Consider the following 27,296-nt stretch of genomic DNA (forward strand, 5'->3'; position numbering starts at 1 on the left):
TTGCACTTTTTCAAGTTGACCTTTTCAGTCTCAGTATATTTGAAAAAGTAGCCATCATTGTGAAATATATTTGTATACATTGTTTTCTTGTCATATGCTTGCATGTCGACAAGGACTACATGTTACTGGTCATCCACGTGCGACTAATAGATTCTTTTGCAGAGAAATGTTTGCTTCTGTATTGTGTAGGCAGAGTATTCAGATACAAATTCTTTCAGTTTATTTTATTTTATCTTATTTTATCCTCCTTTTGCCCTTAAAACTGGTTGATATCTGTCTAAGCAACTTAACTATCTCCTTGGGAAATCACTTAGCTCCCATTTTGTCAGAAGGAAATAGTGCTAAAGCTGACATTTAAACCAACAAAACTAAACAAGGAAAGCAAACAGTTTTTAGTTTTAGCAATTTGCCATACTTTTTAAAAATTGTTTCAAATATATGGATGATTTCATAGTTGTCAAATTTTGTAACTCCTACAACTGAATCTTCCAAAGTTACTTTATATGCTGATTTTCCATGTGTTGTTTCATATGACTTTGTCTTTTATAAAGTAGATCTGATTTTTGTTAAATTTTCTGTAAACTGACTATATTTAGAATGTTTTCAAAATTTTCAGCTTGTACTGGAACAATTTGCTTAACAGATGTTTGTGTATTTATTCATATTAAATACCTAATTGATTCCTTCTTCATGCCATACTGTTTACTGTGCTGTTTTAACAACTTTACTATCATTGTTAATGCTCCATACTTTGTTATCTTCATTAAATGTGATCTGTAAATATACATCTTTCCTGAAACATTGCAACATCTCTTTCTTGGTTTGATATTTCTAAAAAACATTTACTTTATTCTCCTGAATTTTATTCTTAAACACAACCAGTGATGCCCTCACTTTTATTCCATCAAAAAATGTAAACAAATATGCATTATCTCTAGATTGTTCGTTGCATGTTAAACTCGTGAAATTTTTACATTACCTCACTGAGAACTACTTTGTGCCATTTCTTATGATGTGCAAAATATTTCAAATTCCAGTTTGTTATGCTCAATGGCCAGCAAGTGCACTAGTAATTTTAACTTTGGTGTGATCATTCACTTTAATAAACTTTTGTGGTTTTCTCAACTCCACGCTAGCACAAGTGTATAAAGTGACACTACTGCAAACTAATTTTGGTCTGTGTATTTAATGATTTACTTACATTGGGCTTATTCTGCATCCCTGAACTTGCAGAGAGCACAAGTTATATTAGTTACTGGTAAGGTACACTGTATATGTAACTTGGAGGGTGGGTGGGTGGATGGATATACAGATAGATATATTGTGAATTCATGATGATCTAAAACCTTAAATTTCAAGAACTTATCTTTCTAGATAAACCATATGATTGTTCCCCAATCCATGTTAAAATTCCGACAAAAATGTCATTTTTCGCAATCCGTGAAAAATGTATACCCTCAAAAATAGAAAATTGTGCATGAAAATGTCAACTTTTAACCTGTGCTGATTTCTAGCAATTTCTAATTCTGAAGAAAAAAATGTAATAAGTGAGGAGGCCTAGCATAAAACTTTATCAGTACATAATTCTTCTGTTTTTCATAAGTTTGAATTGGTCTCAAATTTACAGGAACAAAACTACAAAGAAAGTCAAAGCACAGATAAGACATACAGAAATTAGCAGAGAAATATTTATTTTAACATTGTTTTCATTTTTCATTACACTGCCTGGACTTTTCCTCTTCTCAGAAGAAAACTTATGTTTTCATTTCATCACATTAAACAAGAACTGACAGTGTCTATAACAAAAATCAACATTTACCTATTACGAACTTTTGTATGTGTCCTTGTTTTGCACACTGTTTTTCTATTACACCAATTAAGTGATATATACCTTCTACTGTATTTCAGAAAACTGGTTGTGCTGTACTGTTTTGCATCATTCAATTGTCCCATTGCACTGGATGTATGTTTTTAAACACAATATTGTCTCCTCTGGATGATTAAAGGATTAGTAATATTACATCATGAATAGTTGAATAGTAACAAAAGATCAATCCAGTATGATCTGTATCCTGCACTTTTCTCTTTGAACTGACTGCACTGAAATGCATCAGACTACTTTCATCTTGTATTGTATTTAGTTACTGCAGTCTCTGATATTACGAACTAGGCTAGCTGATAATCATCCTTGTATATTTTTTTCTCAGCCAGTCTGTTTGGTTTTTCATAGTCAATACCAGGTTTATACTCGGGAACAATTTCTTCTGGTTCAGTCAATTCCACATGACCCTCTTTAACAGCAGTTAGAAAGCTCTGATACTGCAAAGGACAAAAGAAATGCATAATGCCAACACAACAATGGCTGATTAGATGATCATTAGAACCTAACAGTAATAGCTGGGGAAGTAAAATTTTCTGCTTCTTGCCCAAAACCTTTAGTATAATATGAAGGAAAATATGCTGATTTTTGTGTCATGTTATTCCCCAAAAAATTAGTTCTGTAAATATGAATATTTTGGCATTTTTCCATAACTATGTACAGATCTGAATAATTATTGGTTATTATTATAAATGCAGCCAGCATCAGTAAACAGCTGACAATGAATTGGTATCTTCTAACAAAGCTGAGATAATTCAGACAGTGCTTGCAGATATAGAGAAGTCAATCATCCTTAGAAGTAGGTCTCTGTAAATTCATTTCACATATGTGTACATATGAACACTGTCAAAAACATACCAACTAATTTCATTGCCTGGAAAATGAACATGGACTGAAACATGAAGATAACAGTGTTAGTGATCCCCTAACATCAAAATGGGTTAGAAATTATACACTGATGATGAAATGATTAGTCTGGTGCATTACTTAATATTGTTCAAAATAAGAAGGGAGATAAAATCTGTTGGGGGAGGGGAGGGCAAATACTAGAGTAAGTTCTGGCACCCTCATATATGCACTTTGGTATGATCTGACTGCCAACCATACCAATGTGAAACTCAAAGAATTAAGTTAAAATCCAAGCTCTTTCAACCACAAAAGTAAATAATGATCAATAAAGAAGTTTTGAAACTCAAAGTATGAAGCAATTCAAGAATTTATCCAAAATATCACCTGAAAATATAGTGAGATGAATAATCAGTGAGTATCATATAGCAAGTTTCTGGAATATTTACTTATTTGAGGCTACAGTCAAGTGCTATTAACAAAGTTATGAAGCAATTCATCAGATTCAAGATAGTTTTAATATTTTTATAAGATGTTTAGAGTATTTTTGTCTTGCAATTCTGACTAACCTGCTGAGCCTGCACACATGTGTTAGAGAATAATTTTTTCCATTTCTGAAGTGGAAAGAAAATTTTTCAGTCCAAGTTTTGAGTCCAATATGATCCTCATTAATAGTGACACAGTGACCACCATCATCCTTCAGTCTTGCTAATTAATGGTGACACAGTGACCACCATCATCCTTCAGTCTTTCTAATTAATGGTGACACAGTGACCACCATCATCCTTCAGTCTTGCTAATTAATGGTGACACAGTGACCACCATCATCCTTCAGTCTTGCTAATTAATGGTGACACAGTGACCACCATCATCCTTCAGTCTTGCTAATTAATGGTGACACAGTGACCACCATCATCCTTCAGTCTTGCTAATTAATGGTGACACAGTCACCGCCATCATTTTTCAGTCTTGCTAATTAATGGTGACACAGTGACCGCCATCATCCTTCAGTCTTGCTAATTAATGGTGACACAGTGACCGCCATCATCCTTCAGTCTTGCTAATTAATGGTGACACAGTCACTGCCATCATCCTTCAGTCTTGCTAATTAATGGTGACACAGTGACCACCATCATCCTTCAGTCTTGCTAATTAATGGTGACACAGTGACCACCATCATCCTTCAGTCTTGCTAACTAATGGTGACACAGTGACCACCATCATCCTTCAGTCTTGCTAATTAATGGTGACACAGTGACCACCATCATCCTTCAGTCTTGCTAATTAATGGTGACACAGTCACCTCCATCATCCTTCAGTCTTGCTATGCCAGCACATGCTAGATTATAATATACTGTATTTATATCTATCTATCTTATTTAACACTGTCAGAACCAGCAAGATAATCAAATCCCATTCTATTCACAATTTGTTCATCATTTCCCTATTGCTGCTTCCCTTCAAACATTTCTCTTCCTATACCATAGCTACCATGGAGACAATTTTGATGAGATTTTTTTATATAAATAAATATTTACATTTACATCATGTTGCCTGATATTTATTCACCTTTTCTGAGTTCTTGTCCTCAGGCTGTTCATCATAGAAAACACAAGTCAGACCTGCCTCAAGACAACGCCTGGCTAACACTGACCCAACTGCTTTTGCTGCTGACACATCTGTACAACTGAAAGGGAAGATGTAAGATGTAACATCAGATGGAAGGATATCACTCCAGTAATATTGCAAAGGATGATAGTGTTTACTAGAGAATACATGCTACTAAAAACAATCTTTATATTTTTCTAAATTTTCATTGTTCATATGTGACTACAGAATTTCTATTAACATTTTTTATTTGAGAAATTATTGTGATTTCTTTCAAAAGCATTTTAAAACGAGTTCACACAAGGGAAATAACTATTATTTAGATTAATAATACACCTAATTATCAGTTGCCTCCCTTGACGAGAGTGGTAAGTGCATCCATACATGGTTGCTAATTTAGGATGAGCATAGTAACACAAACTATATTGCGCAAAATACACTGGACACTATGGCATAAAATATTTTGATCCCTCCAAGCCCCCAAAAACAAGATTTGGGCTGGATCACACATATTTTAATTACATAATGTGGAACTTTTTTGGTTTCAAATGCAAACTTGCACTGCGTTTGACATTTCAATCAAGGCAGACACTTCATTTAATTTTTCAATTTTTTGAGAGACCCACCAGTAATTACTTTGGAAATCACATGGAAATGTGTAGAAGTATATTTAATGGGAATCCTGAAATTCTGACTGGAATCTATGGAGAAATTTCAGAAAAAATGTAACATACAAATAGACAGTTAAAAAAAAAATGGCAACATACAGAAGGATACAGTGTGCAGACAGGAGACTGAAAATGATCAGGAAACAAAATAACAACCCTCTTTCACTTGCATGGATTCCTGGAGAAAACATGGTATAAAGGTTGGATTTTTCATAGGAAATGTAGCATATGTGGGAAAACTGTACATAACCCCGAAACCGAATACCAAATGTAGCAGTGTTAAAAAAAATCAGACAGCCTAATGCCTGAGGATCCTCTCATTTCCGATTGGACATTTCCTGTATTTAAGTGAAATGCTCATAGTTTTTTTTTGAAAAACTCGTTTGCATGAGAAACCTTTGATCACACTAATGAAATATGTTATTTTATTTTGAACTTATTGAAAGACTAGTATATTACTAATATTTATTCCCCTTAAACTTATGAAGATCATCTACATACCATACTTCTATTGAAAGCTGTAAACTTTGCATACAAAGCAAGGAATGTAACCTATAACAGAAAACAGACTACCTGGGTTATGTGTAATTAAAGACCTGACAACCCTAATGAGACAGTAAGGCAGGCCATTTTTTCTGTTTATTGGACCTCCATCTACTGATCTTCATATTGTCGATGTGTGTAACCATTTGGCTATGTACTTCAACAGTTTCCTTATCTCCTATTTATAGCAACTGTACATGACATGTTTTGAAGAGAACAGATGGATTTCGTGAGTTTCAAACCTTATGTCACAGACTAATTATAGTTAGAAACACACTTGTGTAGTGGACCATGGTGCCAAATATTATCAAACAAAATGGGCTTTATCAATGTGACTCGTGGATGTTTATGACTGAAAAATTTTAGAGGAGAGGGATTTTGCTAAATTGAAGAACATGTTGCATCAGGAAAAAGACAAATCAATAGCGCTTTACAAATTTTGAAAGATGAATTCTACAGTAATATAATACAGCATTCAGAACTTGCTGACTTCATGAGCTTTTAGTGAAAGTTAAACATGTGATGTAGAGTAAATTAAGTGAATGTTGTGTATAAATAATTTATCGTTTTGTTTTGTGTCTGTATTCTCGTACTAATCCATATGGATTTAGCCAATTTGTGACAAGTCTTTTAAGTAACTGCAGACCCAAGTAAGTAGCAGAAATAAATGTATGTTTTTCACATGGTTTTCTGTAATTATGATATGTAATATATAGATCACTCTTTTTATGCAATAAATGGCTTTTGTATCTTTGATTATAAAAACTGACCATCCTCTGGCAGAGGTCAGATAAAAAGGAGAAACTGAGAAAAAAGGTGGTTTAGGCAGGAACACTTAATTATTTTGATTTTGGGCACATGGAATTGGAGTCAGGTCTAGAGATATATTTTTAAGTTATGGTCCCTGGTCCTGTGTCTGACAAACTTTTCATTGACCACTGAGAAAAACAACAATACTAGATAAAGAAATAAGTACTGGGAGAAACATAAAAGATTTGAAAGGACGACTATCCATAATCTGACTTCCAAGACAAAACCTGATATAGGCAAATACCAGAGAGGAAAAAACCACACCAAATTCCTGAAAGAAACGTCAAAGAAGATAACACAACCACACCAAGAGAATGAAGCAAAGAAAACTAAAGAGAAAAAGACTGATGATAGCAATAAACCTGAATCTAAAACACATGAAAACAAAACCAGAAACCAAGCAACAGAGAAAAAAAGGATGGGGAAAGGATAGTCCTACAATGTAAAACATCAACCTTGATATTTTTTGGTTGCTGTCTTACTGCCTAAGAAAAAGACATTGTGTAGCATGTTACCCAGGTCAACTTACATGGGAATGAGAGGCCAAAGTTTAAAGAATATCTCACATACCTGGCAGCCCATATTGATGATTTTTGCCAAATTGAAGTGATATTGCTTTAGTCTGACTACATGTATTTTTTCTGATGAATCATTTCATTCAAGATATTTATCATCCTTTTAACTGATTTCTGCAAATTCCTTTGACCTACATTTTAGTTGGCTGTCAAGTGTGTGAAATATTCCAAAAAATTTGGCCTCTCATTCCACTGTAAAAATCAACTGGGGAACATGATGCATAATGCTGTTATTTAGGCAGAAGATGGCGACCGCAAAACATAAAGATCAGGTCTGATGTCTTATATTGTAGGAATGGAGGGAATATGAACTCACCAACAAAGAGAACAATACAGAAGATAACACAGCCACACTCAGAAAAAATGAGAGAAGAGGTACAAAAGAAAATGAGGAAACAGAACATTTTTTTAAATCAAATTTTATGGAAAAATGAAATAGCACTAGAGGAAAGGTACAAACAAAGACAAAGATTTGAAACTAACATACTGAGGGCTACAAGTATAATGAGATGAAGAAGAAAAGAAGGGAAGAATCTTAAGCATAAGAGAAGGAAAAAGCAGAAAAGACAGCAACAGAACAAGGCAAAATGACATGAAACCAAGCAGAAGGAAGACAAGTGGCCGAGTGGTCTAAAGCGCTCACCGTTACGGATCACTGCCATCTCACCTCTGTCTGCGTGAGTTCGAGTCTCAGCCTCGGCTAACGTTGGTACGTGAGAAAGCCTGCCAGTAGCTTCTCGTGGGTCGGTGGTTCTTCCCGGGGTTTTCCAGGGTTCTTCCTCCACCAATTATACTGGCCGCCATGTATAGCCTATCTTGTGCTGAAAATGGCGTTAAACCCTACAACAACAACAACAACAACAGCAGAAGGAAGAAAGCCAGACTCCTTTACCCTCCCCCATTAACAAGCAAGAAAACAAAAGTCAGATACATCAAATGAAATTATCATATAAGAAGCATCAGAAAAGGAAACAGACTTTTTAAACCAAGAAACTGACTCTAAAGACTAGGTGGAAACAGAAAAGTAAGTAAATACACAAGATTTTTAAGAGCACATATAAAACTTTCAAAACAAATACCAACTTTAATATTCTAAATAAAACACAGTAAAAACATGAAATTTTTAAACTGAACCTAATGAATTGCAATTTATTTAAATCACATGTGTTTACACACTTAACTGACTTACAATGATAACTCGCGCCCTGATAACTCACGAACCTATATATAATGCGGGGTCAGGCGTGAATCCCATTTTTTAAACCAGAAAATACCACAAAAATTGATCCCCATTTATTAAACTTGAAGAAAATTGCAATCAAAATTGATAACGGAAACTTTGATGTATCGCTCATTTTATCGTCGAAAATGGTAGATAGGACCTGGAAATTTTAATCAACATTATGAAATATAAAATTTAAAAATAGGTCATACAATTTTTTACATTTTCCTTTCAAATGACATACGTTGTACACCACATTTAAAGATATATAAGGAAATGTTGATCAATGAAAATGTCATTTATGCTGAGTGGAGGCAGTACTTATGCAATGTGTCCTCTTGTAATTAAACAGAAAATGCATCAATCTAACGTAACAGCTATGTTCGCAAGCGTTTCTCTGGGAACCTAATTAAGTGCCGGCCGTGTTTTGATAACTGGCTTCCGGAAGTATTTATTGTATTGGTGCACTGAATTAAAAGCTTGCCTCCTTTGTATTATCAAGATGATTATGTCTTTTGAATCAAATAAAGGAGGTGGAATAAAAGGAAAGTTAAAAGACACGAAAATCCTACAAACTTAAAATCTAGCGGCCCTGGTCGTATGTAGGGTGAACTCCATTGGATCAATCAAACACTTATAAATGTTATTGTGTATGTAACATAAACTACATTAAATTAACAGACTCTTTCATAACTGTGATAAAAGGTAACAAGGCAGCCAAATGAAATGAATACTTTGTAAAATAAAGAGCTTGATTTCACAGATATGGACCATTGTGGGCAAGCGAGTTTCAGAGAATTCTTGAACTGGCACGTAGAGATATCCTCAGGGATGATAAGAAGTTTCATTATTACTTCCAATGAAATCACAACATCAATACTGTATTAACTGAACAATACAAAAGTTGAGGTTCGACATAGATGATTGTCTCACGAATAAATGTTTCATGTTCTGAAAAAAAAAGGAATCTTGTTTGGTGGTGTATCAACAGTTAGTCTAGTTTCCTGCTCTGTGGATTCCTGATTTGGCAGGATAATATTAAACACCACAATAGGAACCCAACTCATCAAGAAAACAAAAAGCAGTGACGTAATACACAGATTTTTTCATATACACTTGATTGTTGTTGAAACCAGTTGGAACAATAATTCATATGTTGGATATTTTGAAAATAAATGCTATTTAAACAGATAAACGAACAACTTCATTAGCGCATTATTAAAAATTATTACAGGGCTCAAATTTAACACAAATTTCTTTGTAGCCAGAAGGACTAGTATATTGAGAAATTTACTAGTTCTGCCAAATCTTTACTAGTCATATTCACAAAACAATGTCAACAGCTTTCATGTATGTTTACCGATTCAATTTTAAAGTTCGAACAACCCCCAACAAAACTGGATGTTTTTTGTTTGTTTTTGCGAATTGCATACACCAGTTACACCACATAACGTTCCTTTCCTCGTCATAATTCAGCCATTCCCTGTCTTTTGTCCATTTCTTCTGAAACTTTCCATTACGCTTTTCCCTATCATAAGAATTATTCCTCATCATTCTCATTCAACTTTTGCTTTTTTTTCCTGGTGGCTGAACACCTTCTATCAAATGCCACATTTTGCCTGTCTTATAAGGAGGGAATTGTACCTTGTTTTGAAATACAAGATGTTATAGTATAGCTGACGTGAATTATTTAAAGCAAGAAAAGGAATGGCACAGTGTCCTTCATATAAGAAAGTCAGAGCAAGAAACACATTTCAAAATACGTGTCTTTGCCCCCTCCCACAATTAAATGGACTCTCCCTAACAAAGACTTAACTTCAGCGGATGTTCTGCATGATCAAAGCAGTGGCTATTGTAAACACTGCTATAAAATATTAGCATCAGAAGATAGTGTTAGTTTCAGCTTGGAAAAGGTGTGTTCTCATCAAGCGAAGCCATCTGACACTCGGCGCGTTAATTTAACAGCTCCAATTATGGTATCATAAGTCGTAAGTTTGGTAATTGTTCCAAATTAATCGAACTTCAATGAATTGTTGAAATTAATAATAAGGTGGAAAATTCTCAAAATCTTAGATGCCCATGCTCAGAGATTTTAATTCCCAACAAATGTATGGCATTCTGCTTGGATACCTCCACGTGTATTCAATTATTTTTCATTCTTGTAAGGGAAAAATATAAAAACTATTCTTATCATCATAGAAAAAGTAGTTGTATGGAAAGGATGTGTCAATAACGTAACTGTAATAAATTGATCTAATTCTTATAATTATTTCGATGGAAATGTAAAATATGTAGTTTCCTGTTTGTTGCTGTTGGGGCATCTGGGTAGCAAACAAAAAAAAAGAACCTTAAGCAAAAAAATGTGCAAACTAATTTCTTTGAATAGTTTTTGCCATGTTCTTTTGTGTGGTATACCACTTTGTAGTTTGTTGCTGTGGTCAAGTAAATAAAGTGTGATACCACGTCATTTTTTCATTTAATTTGTCATCAGATTAATTAGGATCAATTACCAAACTTCTGTTGTTTATGACGGGACCATAATTTGCGCTGTTAAGTGAAATGCACAAAATCGGATGGATTCTTGTTATAGAAACACACCTTTCCGAGGCAGAAATTGACTTCATATTCTCATGCTAATATTTTATGACTGTTTACAATGGCCACTGCTTTGATTCTACAAAACATCTGCTAAGTCAAGTCTTTATTAGGGAATGGCGTAAACAAATGCTGACTATTGATAACCGAAACTTACTAGCCCATCGGACTATTGACATTATGAAAGTTACTAGTCTGACGGGAAATCTGCTAGCCTTGGGCTAGCGGACTACCGCTAATTTCAAGCCATGTATTATCGATGGGATTGTGAAAAGAGGATTCAGTCAATAAACAGCCCAGTTCCCTAATGCCATTCCCTCAAACCCATGGGTTTCTCATGTCAAAGCGATTTATTTTTCTCAATTTTTGGAGGTCCCTCTGTAACTCACACCTCACTTATAGTGCAGTCTATGTTTGTGGACCCCATTGTGTGCAAGTTATCGAGGGAGAGGTGTAGGTAAAAATATTAAAAAGTGCATGACCCGAGCATAAGCTGACCCATAGTTCTAGACTATATCACAAGATGCACAAAGTGAGTTCTAAATACATTTACTTAAGCAAATCACATTAATAAAATAAATATTATCTTCAAACTTAACAAAAATGAAAGTAAGAAAGCTAATTTATATGTGGAAATAAAAACAATTTATCTTCAATGTTAAGTCTTAATTCAAATAATAAAATCCTCATATTAAAATCATGAATTATAAAAGTTCCATCACTTTTAGAATCCTTCAAAATCTGGCTTGGTATCCATACTGCCAAAAAGTTCATAAAACTCGGCTTCTGTTATGAGCGTTCTGTCATCGTATACATCGTCAATGTCATCAAACAGTGTGTCATCCTCCTCCTCGTCATTGTCTAATTCAAATATGGCATCATCCTCAGTCCAGTCCATGGCACTGCTGAAACAGCACTTTCAAAATGATTTGGCAATCATTTCTGATGGAATTGAGTCCCATGTGTCTTTGACCCACTTGGCAACCAAGTCGATGTTTGACCTCATGAAATTCCTGCCTTTTGTCATCTTCACAGCGCCTGAACAAACCAATCTGGACCACATCTTTCATAACCTGTCCTTAAATGGCTTGTTAAGGCAGACATCAAGAGGTTGTAACACTGATGTTAAACCTCCTGGTATCACAGCCAATGTTGTTTTCATTTTCTTTGCAGCCTTTTTGACTTCATCTGTCTTGTGTGCTCGAAACATGTCCCAGACAAGCACTGTTTTCTGGAGAAGTGCACCTGGTCTCTTGTTCCAGACTTTCTCCAACCATTCAATCGTTCCACTTTTGTCCATCCATCCCTTTTCATGTGCACAAACAATGGCACCAGCAGGAAATTTCATGCTTTTCGGCAGCGTCATCCTTTTGAAAATGATGACAGGAGGCAGCTTTGATCCATCAGCTAAACAGGCCAAAACAACTGTGAAATGTGTGTTTTCATGGTCGGTCATTTTTATGAGAATAGTTTTCTCACCAACAGCATTGACTGTTTTATTGCTTGGTAAGTCAAAGGTTAGGGGTGTCTCATCCATATTTCCGATTTGTGATAGTTTGAATAAGCACTCCTTTCTGCGTTTAATGATGAACTGCTAAAATGATTAAATTTTTTCAACCATATTTTTTTTAAATAGCTTTTATGCTATCTTTGTTCACTGCCTGAGGCAGAAACCATGCTGGTTCATAAAACGAAACCAAATTTTGAATCTGCCATCTTTTGCCATCTGCATAGCACGCAGACAAATTGCAGTTCGTGTGACAATGTATCCATTTTGTCAACATTCACTCACAAAATCATTGAGTTCTTTCTCCAATTCAGTGAATGAGGTGATCCAAGTCCAACAAGCCTTTTTGGATCTTCGCATTTCTTCTGCTTTGCTTTTCCGCCATTCCCATACTTGCTTCTCGTTCACACAAAATTCGCGTTCTGCAGCACAGCTGTTATTTGCTTCTGCATATTCAATAACTTTAAGTTTGAATGCTGCATCATAAGCAGAACAATTTTGTTTACTTCCAACACTATTCATTTTATCTGACTGAATTGAATATAAACTTCTGGAAAGATTAAACTGAAATAATTTTTTATAGTGGTAGTATACTATTACATCTTATCCTGTAATTTTTTCCATGGGTGGTTGGTTATCAATTTGTATTGGATAATTATTTGTCATCGTTTTTTTTCTTATATGTTTTTCTTTTAACTACCAGTAGCATGATTCAGTGGACCAAAATATGATTGATTTCAGTGTGGATATTGTTCAAGTATTGTGACAGTTATAACTTTGAGCAGAAACTATGTCAACTATCTTATCTCATTAAATAAACATCTGAGTGTTGTTATGTAATAGTAAAGTCACTGGCATTGTGCAACAAAACAAACCCATTATCCCTGAGGCATTTACCAGAGATTAAGCATACCAGCAGTTATTGTACAACACACTTCCACTAATAAACCACTTTGTTTTACAAACAACTAAACAACAGTAGAAGATAAACTGTGGCTGCCGTTTACTTCTAAAACACCTGTCAAATAAATCCCACAAATTATATTTTTTACAATTAATCATGCTGAATTGTATATTGCTACTTGCCTGTAATTTACCCTTTCTAAGAGTACATGCAACAAACCCCTATGGAGTCTCTCGCTATGGTTCCTTTAAGACTATTGTACATGTATTTCTACTCTTGATACCAAAATGTCTGTGTTATAAATACCTTCAGTATCATGATTCTTGAAAAATATTATTAGGTGTTTTTCATATTTACACTAAAATAAGCTAGCATGCATTTGTACTGTACCATAGAGTTTAATGATTACTGATTAGCTGAGGGTTAAATACTTGATTGAGAGATTACTAATATGGCAGTTCTTTTGGAAAATACATTTACCACCATGGCTCAAATAACATGTATGGCTGCATTTTCTGGTGGTTGGATTCTGTCAAATAGACGTCAAGTATGGTAATATGTGTTTTTCATTCATTATCTTACCAGTAAAGTTAGAAAAAAATATTTTTTTCACTTCAAGACAGCACATATCATGTGAGCCATGTGGCATCATTAAGCATGTGATCTCATCTTCGACAATAAATACTAGTAATTGAGAAAAAATGCTTTAAAATTTTCAGACTTAGACCTTGGCCCGCAGATAAGCTGCCTGCCCCCCCCCCCCCAAGACTTTATTTTTTCCTAAATTATTCAGCTTATACGTGAGTAGATACGGTAAGTATTTAAATCATTTTTGACTAAAATGTCTCTACACGTAATCAACTTTTGAGGACAAAATATGGAAAGGGCCAGTCATATCTCTTCCACTAAGGAGGAGATGCATATAACAAGCTGGCTGGACCCATCCCCTCACTGAAATAACTTCTTAGAACATTTAAAAAAACAAAAATCTTTCTGCTAAATGGTACAAGAAGAAACTAAACATTATGTGAAATAGTTAAACACAGCAAAATCTCCAATCACTGAGGAAACTTAAGGCACATATGATGTGTGTGTGTACCAAGAAACCCAAATTCAGATACAAATTAGTCGTTCCAATTTTAACAAAAAAGAAAGTACTTATTATTCCAATAAAAGGTAAGGAGAGCTCACTGGCATAAAAGCCTTTCATTTTTAACAATATGAGAGGACAACTCTAAATTTCTAACCATCTTCATATGATATGGAAGACTATTGGAGCATCTGTTAAATGATACCTCTATAGTAAATCACAAGGGAGGTAACTAAAACATGGATGCAAGGACCAAACTGCAAACATGAACGCCATTTCATTATCAATCTAGAAAATTTAATTGGCAGGGGCTGAACATAAGTATATAATGACACATTGGGATTTTTTTGTGCTGGGTATCAATTTTTTTATTATTGAAGAACAGATGACAGAGGGACATACCATAAGCTCACTTGATTTTATGGTCAAGTCTGCTAAAAAAAAGTCTTTCTCTCTTTTATCCTAAAAATTTATTCAGAATCATGTTATCATAAGCATTTGGGAATAAAAAAAATGTTTTGCCATGATTTGGCAGGTACGTGTCATTTATTCATTTTATGGTTGTGTGCTGGACAGAGACAAAATGCTAATGCCTTGACCAATACAAAGTTTTTGTCAGACTTTTAAGTTCATGGTTTCAACAGACAAAAAATTCGGAGAACACTCATGTCTGATTCTTACCTGTATAAATGCTTCCTCACAGCCCATTCTTTTGTGGAGACTTCAACAACTCTTGTCCCCTGCCAGTGTTCTATGTAGGCCGTAGTCTGGGAATTTCCAGATTCAAAGACCAATCTAAATATAAGCAAACAACAATCACGTCACGTGAAATTGAAGTATACAAAGTTTCACCTGTTCTGCGTGTGCACAACCCCATAAAAAATACCATGAACAGCAAAATTATACACCCAGGCCTTATTTAACTGCCTTCTATGAAATTTTTTGCAGAAACCATTTTTCTTTCAGTCAGTGACTAAAGTTTTTGACCTTTGAACTTCTGACTCTCAAGTCTTCCTTGCCCTAAGTGCAAGCCTTAAAGTCTGGTTCGAGTTTGTGATAAAGAATATATGTATTTAGTGCAGAAATTATATTTCTTGTTCTTGTCACAAAGGCCATCATCACTGACCTTTTGACACCAAAATCAATAGGTTTCTTCCTCATCCCAAATGCAAGCCATCTACAACATTCTGTTCGGGTACATTTAATACGTAATGTTGTTCTGTAGAAACTGTTTTTATTCTTTGTCGCTGATAATCCTGACCTCTGACCTTTCGAGCCCAAAATCAAAAAGGGTTCTTCCTTCCCCCAAGTGCAAGTAAGCCACAAAATTTGGTATCTGTATATGGTGGAATCACCAATCACTACACAAAATCTAGGCACTGAGAACTACTTGCAAGCAGCTAAATTTGACTAAAATTATGGGTTCAAACTAATGTCATCAGCATGATCCTACTTAAAAATGTCATTAATAAATAGTAACAAATTATTTTTAACTGAAAAGTTTACTGTAAAAAGACAACAACAAAAAAACAATAATAATGATGTGGCAAATTACTAGATTTAAATGAAAACAAATTCAATACATTAACTGTGATTTCAAATGGTTATGAAGAAAGACCGTCTCAACAAATGTGCAAACATGTTGCCTATCAAGATGGCAATTCAAATATATTAACAAATGCTGCAAATCAATTTATCTTGTTTTACTTGTTAGCTGTAAGTCATAACAACAATATTGCAGGCAATTTATTGATCAATATGATGTTACACTACTAATTAAAACATTTGTTTACTATCTCGCACAATATTCAACACTGCATCTACACCATGCACTCTGTGAAGCTGAAAAATTAAAAAGTGTCTTACCTTAATCTCATCTGTGATACACATACTAAGTAAGGTTCAGAATATATAGAAACCAATGGTATGTGTATAATATTTACTTTGAGGATCATATACAATCAGTAGCTTAATCTGCATCAAAAGTCTGACCAGTCCTAACACTAACCTCTTAATACCATGCATCAAGCAAGGCTAGTACCATTGCTATAAGTCTTTGGTATGACTCTGCTGGGGTTTGAACTCATGACCTACATCTGAGGTTGAGGCTCTAACTACTAAGGCCACCAGAACAGTGAGAAATTCTGATATGAAAGCTTTTCATTCACAGACTTTTTCATACTATATTTTCAACTATTTTTTTAAATGTATGTACGTTTATATATATATATATATATATATATATATATATATATATATGCTTGCGTATAAGCTGAATACTTTAGGACAAAATAAAGGCCTAGAAGAAGGGGGTTGGCTTATACGCTGGCCAGTGTCCAAACTTGACAGTTTTTAAGTCTTTTTGTTGACTACTGTAAAGGCTGTAAATCTTGGCACACAAAAAAATTAATATTTTCTGGGTCCTAAGACATATGCAAGAAGAAAAAAAAATTTTTTTGGTGACCAGACAATTATTAAACTGTTATCAAGTACTTTGACTGATTTTGTTATTATTTTACATGTGCATATGTTCTGATTTCTCCAACACGAAATTAAATAAAGGTAAATACCGACTTCATAATTTTCAGGCCGGTTGAGTTTACCCGGAAGACCAGGCTGAACTATAATGTACAGTACTTACACAGTGCAAAGCATGCATAGTGTCATTTAAATCCTTATTTATTCCCAAACATATTGGATGCAGATTTTGCTTTATTCATTGTTTTGACCAAATTGCATTCTTCCAGATAACATTTCAGCTTGTCCTTAATAGCTGTTTCATTTACGTTGAATCACATGCTCATGAGTTACTCATTTTCAATGATATAAGCAATCCTACAAACTGAGGTACTGTAATATTTATGAAAAGGTATGCACGTTTAATTGTACAAGGCACATAACCAGCATAACTTACATGTTTACGAAGTGTGGTAATAATAAAGGCTAAAATTCTCATTATTGATCAACTAAGATCATCCTCAATCTGTTAGTTTTGTGTTCTGGCTGAATAACATCACAACTTTCTACACAATTTAAAGCTTGATGTTTCGATGTTTCCTTTGTTGGTGGATTTGTCGTTCTTTTTCTGACAGCCATATAGGCCAGTTAATCCTTAAATCCCCAAAACTGGCTTGTGTTAAGAGGGAATTTTGGCCAGCAACAATACCAGTACACTGATGTGTAATTGCCTTTCATTCCATAATATTAGCATGATTACTGTAGCTTTGTAAAACCGGGTGTAAGGCATACCTGTCAACTTTTCAAAAGCCATGTTGGGAGACTGAACCAAAAAAATAGAGAGACTGGGTCCTAAAATCAGGAGGTTTTTCGTGGTATTTTTAAAACTTTGTTTTCACTAAATACTGATCAATCGTCCGGGTCTAATACGGGTGAAATTCGCAAAGGACACATGCTTTCTCCCTGTGATGCACCTTATTTTCCCTCAGGACAGCCCTATTTTCATATTCTAGTCAGCTGTGGCCAAACTGCACAATAGTTAAAGGTTAGTCTTAAATAAACAGGCAAGAAAGCCAGTGCGACTAATTAAAAGTTAATCCTTATCAATGCAACTATTTTGTGAAAACGAATGGCCCTCCGTCATGATTAATAGAAACCATGTTCTACACTACCATGTGTTATGAAAGCACCAGCAACTGACTGGCAAATAAAGGATTACCAATTTTGTTGAACTAAAGATACCTAAATAGGCAGCCTCAGGGTACCATATATGTGGCAACTATTTTCTCCTCACTATATATTCGATTTTATTCCCTTACTGTAATTGTAACTCGTAATAGTTTTGTTTACTATAAAACATACGTATTGTGAATTAGTATTTGAGGACACATATGCTGCATGGTATGTATTTTCATTCCTTCTTTTACTTTAGTGATGGTAATTAACTTTCGAATATACGGTATAAAAATGCCAGGTGCTCACTCGTGTAAGTTTCTTTGGTGGGAATGGAGCTACAGCATATGGAACTACAGCATTCACGGTGATCATTCTTGGGATTGAAATTAATTGCCAATAATTCTACTGTTTTGGTTTATTTTTTGTTCTGGTTTATTTTCTAATTCTTGTATTGTTGTAGATGAAAACAAAAACTATAAATTTACATGTTAATTCCATTTATTGAAGAAGCAAATTCTTTCTAGTAATTATTTCGTCATGACAATATTCACAGGTGATACAACAGAACGTGGCTTCCGTGGATTGCATACGATATATCTATTTATGTAGGACTTTTAATTTTTTTAGGAGAAATGAAAATCGAAGACATAATGTAATAATCGGGAGTTCTCTGCAAAAATTGGGAGATATTATGAAATCGGGAGGTAGGGATGAAGTAACCCCAAAATTCGGGAGTTTTATTTTTCTCCCAGTGTGAGAGTTGACAGGTATTGTGTAAGGTCGCTTACATCAAAGCAAATTACAACTCAGCTTTTACGGTATTAGCATAATTTTCGTAGGATTATTTCTGAAACTTCATTATTGTATTTTGGAGATATCATTAAAGTTTAGTGCAGTGTTGCCGAAAATTTGACTCCAAGGGATGTACTTCATTCAGTGGAAGGTACTTTATTCAGCGCGTGTTCAAAACTACAATGTACATGTGGTGGTGCCATTATGTAAATACATTCAGTAGCCTAATTGCAAGTGATGAATCAAACCGTATTGTTGTTCATTGTGTTGTCATACTAAGATAAATTTTTAAGGAGTTAGGTATTTACAATTTCAAGGAAAAATAAAAATGTAATTACTAGTGCAATGATATAAAATCTCCAATGCAATAATGCATAAACAAACAATTAACTGAGTCAAAAGGGAGAGGTGGTGTTACAGCAACTCGCGATTGTTCAATTCTTGTCATCGTTCAATCAAATAATACATAAATCTGAATTAGGCAGAAACAAATAAGAAAACAGAAAATTAAATAAATTACTTTTCAAACAAGTTTATACCATTTCTTTTTAATAATCATACATACCAAGCCCAAGATAAGTATACAAGTACTTTTTGTTAATACAAGTTTGCCTAAATAAATGCAATTTAGAACTTACCACGTGCATCTTGTAATGTCTCCGAGTTGTGGGTCGGCTAATATGTGGGTCATGCACTTTTTAGTGTTTATACCTGTTCAGTTTGGGGGAGTCGGATTATACACAAACAGGCTTATACGTGAATATGTGTGTGTGTGTGTGTGTGTGTGTGTGTGAATGACAAAGAGGCAGCTACAAGGGGGAGGTGAACTAAAAGAGTGACAATTTTCCTCAAGTATTTACCCCCCCATTTACCCCCCTCCCCCCAAAAGATTCTAAGGGATATTATGGCTTGACACAACTTCCCAAAATAACAATGGAGGTAATGCTTGAACTGAACTGATTCTGAAGTCACCTTGTGTTGTGAGTCTGTCATGCCCTATACCCACTTCCTTCTTACAACATGCACAAAAGACATGGTGCTGACTTGCGAATCCAACCGATTTTACTTTACACAGAGAGTGCATCCCTATCTATCACTTCAGATCATTCTCATCAGGCAAGCTTTCATCTACCTTGTGTTTTAGCATCTTGAAAATGTTGATCAATGCAGTAAATATATACTCCGCTCTATGCTAATTACTCTTTCACTGTAACACTTCATAATTTCCATGCCGATCAACAATTACTTTTCATCTAACCTTAATTAAATATAATGACATAAAAATTGTTTTTAATTACAAGTGCGAATGTAACTTAATAAAATCTATTGCACTTACCCATTCGTCATAAAGCATATGTCATGTGATTAGTGTTCTGTGTTATTATGTAACAACAATATATAAAACAGAACATGCTTCTGATAAATAGCTACTTATGTATGATTTTTTTAAATAAATGAAAATCAGCAGGCATAATCTAATAATCAGGAGTACTGTGATATGAGATCAGGAGGTAGGCATAGAACGACACCAGAAATTGGAAGTTTTTTCCGCCCCACATGAGCTGACATGTATGCTATTATAAATAGGAATTCGATTAGGCAAGCTATTCTGATGATTATAGACAAGAACACTTGCATTATACAGAGAATAACTTGTGCTGACAGAGTAATGGCTATATTCCAGTGGATGAGTGAAAAACTCTGTATTTTCATGAGTAATCATACTTACTGCTACACCAAATGGATGAAATTCTTTGGTCATAATGTTATCAATGGGTACTGAATGCAGTGACCAAATGACCAGCAAATTATCAAAATGGTTTCTCTCAGAAAATCCAATAATTTATGGACTAGCAATAAAATAAATTATTATAATCATTCAAGAATTAATCAACTTGGAAAATTAGCAAAAAATAATAAGTTAATCTGTCTCAGTCTGAAAAGTTTACTTGTTATAGTAATCCTTTCTGGGAGCCTGAAAACGCCAGCCTCTCCTCTTATAGGCCAGGCTCATGTATTCCAGATTCCTGCAACAAAGGGTAAAAACAATCTTAAAAATGTAATGCCTCAGGGTTCATACAGAATTCTGAATGACAAATTCGAAGACTTTTACTAAACTTTCAAAGACCACAAACATAAATTTCCAAGACCTATATTCACTACCATTTTGTATGTCATATGAGAAAACAATGAATGCAGATTACTACAATATTGTTTAATAATGAAATTCAAACTATAATCAATCTAAAGAAAGAAACCAGGAAAACTCTATTACATCCAAATCTAACAACCTTGGACAATTTTATTTGTGATTATTGAAAGAAATTAATATGTTTGGGTTTATTTCAATTTTCAAAGACTTTTAAAGACCTCAGGGTAATCTGCTAGATTTTCCCAAACTTTCAAGCCCTTGAAAATGCTACCTCATTTTTCCCAAACTGTCAAAGACCTTCAAAGACCATAAGAACCCCGTGCCTGGCACCATTCGCCTCCTCTGCATGCAATAAACAGAACTCTAGATAAGAATATAATAAATTGGGCAATTAACAGCCTGGATTGAAGCTAACTGCACTTCTGAAATCTGATTGGGCATCTTTTGAACACGTCAAAATTCTTACTATTACAGACTTAAGTCTTCATCCACAGCACATTAATAACACCATTCTGAATGTATCAAACAGCTTAGTCATCAAAACTAATTCATGGAGCATTCAGTTACCATATATTTCGGTACACAAGTCAATACTTTTAGAACTGGAAGTCTGGGCTTCATCTTATACACCAAAATAGACTTGTATACAGATTATATCCTTGAAATTGCTCTAAGTACTAGTAATTAAACATGCCAGCAGGTACCCGGGTACCCACCCGCTGATATTAACCCACGTAATTAAATGGGCAATCGGGCACCAGTTAAAAATTCCACCCACCCAAAACCATATTTCCAAGTTCAGATCAAAGACATCAGGAGTGAGAGAGACACAGAATAAAGATTACAGTTCAAAGCTCATGTCATGTGACTACTGGCTGCTGTGCATTTATCCATCATTAGACCTCCGCCTAATTTCCTTATTTTCCATTTATAGTAATTGTACAAGAAACAGTTTTAAAAAAAATAAAAAACAGGTTTTTTATGTGAAGCCACGTATCACAGATTCATTCTATTTTGATACACGTTTATAGAGGTCCAGTCTAAAAAAAATTTTAAAATGGCACCAGGTATTAAGAGAAATGGGCTTTATCGACCTGACTCATGAATGTTATATGACTGAAAAATTTTAGAAGAAAGGGTTTTGTTAAAATCATGTTGCATCCAGAAAAGGACAAATCAAAAGCACTTTACAAATTCTGAAAAAGAATTGGAAAGTGATATAATACAGCATTCATCATTTGTGGACTTCACGACCATTCGCGAAAGTTAGACATATAGATTAGTTGAAGTGAAGTTATGCATAAATAATTCATAAATGTTTTTTCTATACTCTCATACTAATTACTAATCCACATGGATTTAACTGATTTGTGACAAGAATTTTAACTTCAGATACAGGTAAGCAGCGAAAATAAATGTATGTTTTTCATATAATTGTCTGTAATTATGACATGTAATGTACATATTTCTATTTTTTGCTCAGATTGTGGTTTTTTTTGCCACTTACATTCATAATAATTATGCTTATACCTCTCTTGGGGGTTGGCGTATATGAAACTACAACAAAACAGTTCAAGTTCACATTTAATACAATTTCCTTTGATCAGGTACCAGGGTAAACAATTGTTAGAATTGATGAGTACCCTGTAGAAGTTTCCTAAAATTCTGACATCTCTACTGGAATACCATGTTTTGGAGATTGAATCGACAAATATGTAAATAAGTCACATAACTGTACCAATTGCTGTTCAATTATCATGTCATTAAATTTTAAACTAATATGATTCTTATAATTATCTTCTATGCTTTTGTATGTGCTTGTACTTCTGATTTCTTCAATATGATATAAAAGTTAACAAGTGCTCTCCTAAAAGTCTTATGATGATTCAGTCTTACAAATGAACACACATGCTTAAAACATTAGCAAATGCTAGTTGACTAACTAGTAAATGACATAGATTTCTTTTTTATATATTTTTGTCCTCAAGGTTTGGATTTGACCTGAATATCTTTCAGAATGTACCATCTGGCCAACATGTTGTCATATGTGGCACACACAATTAAAGAGTCATAAATATAACTATACAGTGGAACCCCGCTATAACGCGATGATCGGGGTCCATAAAATCGGATCGCGTTAAAAGCGGGGTCGCGTTAATGCGGGGTTTTACAATATTTAACTTTTTTTCCGAGAACATATACGTGTATACATGTACAATGATCAAAAGTCGGCTTATCATCAGATGAATATTAACTGGAATGCATTAATTAAGATATATTCAAAATAATCGATGGCTAATATATTTATAGGTTATTACTGTGCATTAAAAACATTTACTAATTTTTATTTGCTTGAACGATAATACAGATTGACCGATAATACCAGACTATCGCTATATCATGAAAAGTGTATCAACACCGTATGCTACCGTGCCGTCGTGGCATGCAGTTCATCCATAATGGATGTAATTTCATTGAAAATCGTACAGATTTAAAATATTCAATAATTTTGTAATAGTCTGAATTCGTCGTGTAAAATATAGGATGAACAGAATATTGAAACCATTTACTTGCCGTCTGATATCGTACGGTCATTGCATGCAGCTATTCCCGGGTCTACATACGGTGTCTGTACAAATTTCATACCGCTAAAATTTTATCATATGCGACAACTGCAAGAATAATTAACAATCAACGCATGATTTCAGCGTGCAAATAACTTTTATTTCAGATTTTGTGAACATCAATTGAAACATGTGAAAACTGCTAAATTAATCGTTGCGCAAAGTGCAAAGTCAGTGTGGTTCCAAATTTAAATTTCATCATTTCTTGAAAAATATATCCAATGACGTTTGCTTCTTTGCCGTGAACTGTTGGGTTCTAGCAAAGTCAAGAATGTTTCTTAATTGAAGGACTTTGACGCTGTCAACATCTTGTGTTTCCAGCCACCTTAAACTTGCTTCTAAATGTACTACTGCTTCAGACACTTTTGGTGGGGGAGTTGGGGTGCCATCGTCATCGTTATCATTATCGTCACTGGTTTCAGGTTCTGATTGTGCAGCTTCATTCTTCCTGCTGACATTTGTAACAATTTCATCATCTGATATGTGTTCGTATATAGGGCAGATGTCATCTACTGAATACCAGTTAAGGATATCATGATGACTGTGCTCGTATTTTTTGAGTGCTTCTTCTGCTAAACGTACGTCGTCTTCAGTGAATCCTGTAAATTCAAGCTCATCGTCACTATCATTTTGTGTCGAGGGCGTAAAAGCTGGCCCAAGACCCTTTATCCAGCATCGTTCAATGCAGCGTGCAGTGATATGATCCCAGGCTTTACCTCCAAGGTGACATACTTCTTTTAAGTTGAGTAATGCCAATGATGTGTCGACGGATGCGTTATTATCTGCTACCATTCCCTTTATCATTTCACGGCGATAATTTTGTTTAAATACAGAAATTATGCCTTGGTCAAGTGGCTGGATTTCTGACGTAGTGTTTTTCGGGAGGTACGAAACTTTGATCTTGCCATCACTGCTGACAAGATTTTCCGCTGGGGGGTGGGCAGGGCAATTATCCAGCAGGAGGAGAGCTTTTTCCTCCAGCTTGAGTTTTCGTAAATAAGCCCGAACATCTGGAACGAATGTTTTGTGAAACCAGTCGTCAAATATGGAGCTATTCATCCAAGCATTCTTGCTTTTAGTGTACTGAAATGGAAGTGCCTTCATATTTACATGATGAAAACATCTGGGAGCTTTCGATTTTCCAATCATCAGAGGTCTGACTTTGTGGCTGCCAGACTTGTTAACACAAAATAAGACAGTCACTCTGTCCTTCCTCTTCTTGAAACCTTCTCGTTTGTGACTGTCAGTCTTGGTTGCAAGGGTGCGATCGGGTAACATTTTATAACATAAACCAGTCTCATCACAGTTGTAAACTTGGTCGGCTGTGTAGCAACCGTCCTCCAGCAACTTTTTAAGCCCAATCGGGTAGGAATTGGCAGCCTCTTTGTCAGCGGAGCGGATTTCCCCAGACACAAGAACTTGGCTGATAGCGTGCCTTTTCTTGAATCTGTCTAGCCAGCCATTACTCGCCTTAAATTTGGAATCATCTCCATTGATACGGCGATCAAATTTCTCTGCTTGGGCTTTCAGAATTGGGCCAGAAATTGGAACACCTTCTGAGCGAGCTTGTACAAACCATTGGTACAAAGCTGAATCTAGGACATTGTCATTAGCTAACTTAACCCTTTTACGCTGTAAACCAGTTTCCTCTTCAAGAATGTTGCGTAGACTACGGAGCTTTCCTTCATCTGTTTTCCACCCTCGCAAAGTGGTCTCGCTGATTCCTAGATCTCTGGCAAGCTGAGTTTGTTGTTTGCCCTTCTTTAGTTGATCTAGGGCATACAGTTTCTCTTTAGCAGAAAACGACTTGCGTTTTTGAACTTGCTTTTCCATAACAGTAAAATATTTTTTTATATAAGCAAACAACGTACACAGATAAAGCTCGATAACTAAGTAATGAAGGCCTGCAATGGTTACGAATCACTTTTTATATAAAACAAAATTAAGCTGAACGGATGTACAATTTCATACCCTTTTAATTTACAGATAATAAAGTGGATATTATTTACTTTCAACTGTTTGTTGTTTGATCACACCACCAAGCACAGCATACATGTTGGCGGCTTTCGTCCTTTGATGTTTATTAAATTGTGCGACTCTTGTATCAACCACAGCTTTGTCTGCTGCTTGGCTGCGATTGCAGTTAAATAAGAAGCCCATGTCGGCTATTGTTTGAGCAACGACTGTATACAGAATTCATGGAAGACAATCACAAAGACGATTTACTGGCTTTACTCATGGATCCGTAATAAGTAACACTTCCGATAATGTTTACTTCGGCTTAACAATTCAAAAACCTAATGAAACCAGTTTTCTCTTCTAGAGTAGAATACGGAGCTTCACCACAACCTGTTCAAATTGATAAATTTCAGAAGCCAAGCGTTGTACACACTATTTCTCGTACATTATATATATCGTATTATTTTAGAATTCATACACGATCACTTCTCCAAAATCACTTAAAGAACCTGGATAAATTGTTAAGTTCCGATCGTTTTTTATTAAAAGTCATATGCGAATTCTTCCACCAAATTATAATAAACGTTTTACACACTATTTCTCGTACGTTAAACAAATATTTTCACGGTCCGATAAAAATACACGTAAATGAATTTCAAATTTCAGGAACCATGTCACGATCATATTATTTTAAAAGTCACAACTAATCTCATGCCCAAAATGAAGTTAATTTCTTGTTTTGTTTTTTTTTACTTTTCTCCAAAATTTTTTTCTCCATGTGTGAATGAATATACGAAATTTCGGGAGCCATGCTACGACCGCGTTATATCCGAATTCGCGTTATGGCGGGGCGCGTTATAGCGGGGTTCCACTGTATTTGTAATATTCAAAATTAATTTCCCACAAATATAACTGTTAATTTCTCACAAATAAAATGTGTTGTAAAAAAAATATTAATTTTTTTAATTTTTTGTCATGAAAAATGAAAACATCATGTCACTTTATTTACCATATATGTTGGGATATCTGAAATTAATTTTCTAAAGTAATTTTTTTGTGCACTATTTTCATGGACAGATATTTATTTCTGTGTTGTACATTTTTTTCAATCATAACATTATTATGACTCTAGGATCTTAAACTGTAGGTAACAGAAAAGAGAGAGGCATCAAGCTTTATAATGCCTGTGGTGACCCATGTCAAGGTGATGTGCCAACAGTCTTTTGATCACAATAATACAATCTAAGAATACATCCGTATTTGAAATTTCAGGATAAATTAAACTCTATTTTCAAGGATGTTATTTTTGAAGAACACTGTATTTCCTGAGAAGAATCACTTAATTAAATAATACGAATAAATAAAATTCTGGCCCAAATGAATTTCTGGACACAACAATAATACAACTGATTAAGCTAAGATTCTGAAGCAGAAATGAATAATTTTTCCAGTAACAAGATCATATAGTCCTCTACCTGACCTCGAGTCATAATTAGCAGTTTGTATATTAAAAAAATTACCAAATGAAAAATAATCTCCTTAATGTTTACCCAAAAACATCTTGGTTATAACTGGATGCTCTGTTACTAAAATTATAATATAGGATGTGGAACATAACAGGTCGGCCAGGTATATTTATTGGGGAATTATAGAAACCAAGACCCAGACCCAAATAAGCATGTTTACTTCTATTAAATAATAATCCTAATATTAAACCTATACATATAGAATATTTTCGCTATGTATTAGTTGTTTACAGAATTAAAAATCTCAGGTCAAGTACAAAATGAACTTGATTTTGGACAAGGTCAAGTCCAACAATGTTACATTACAATAGCATATAATGAAATATAATTTTTTTTGTAAAAAAAAAAAAACATAACTAACAA

The 27,296-nt window shown here is 34.6% G+C and overlaps 1 protein-coding gene across 1 annotated transcript in view; it reads right to left on the reverse strand.

The window, feature by feature from the left end:
* Positions 1-1,674: 1,674 nt before the first annotated feature.
* Positions 1,675-27,296, reverse strand: part of LOC149775192 (large ribosomal subunit protein uL18m-like) — a 36,952-nt gene continuing 11,330 nt past the window's right edge. The window contains exons 3-6 of the mRNA XM_089944239.1: positions 20,622-20,699; positions 14,929-15,042; positions 4,295-4,412; positions 1,675-2,319 (exon numbers count right to left, since the gene is read on the reverse strand). Coding sequence (XP_089800365.1) covers positions 2,167-2,319; positions 4,295-4,412; positions 14,929-15,042; positions 20,622-20,699 — 463 coding nt within the window. The 3' untranslated portion in view covers positions 1,675-2,166. The remainder of the gene's footprint in view (positions 2,320-4,294; positions 4,413-14,928; positions 15,043-20,621; positions 20,700-27,296) is intronic.

Source organism: Sinohyriopsis cumingii, chromosome 19 (assembly GCF_028554795.1).
Source record: "Sinohyriopsis cumingii isolate HCF-2022 chromosome 19, ASM2855479v2, whole genome shotgun sequence".
NCBI classification, from domain to species: domain Eukaryota; kingdom Metazoa; phylum Mollusca; class Bivalvia; order Unionida; family Unionidae; genus Sinohyriopsis; species Sinohyriopsis cumingii.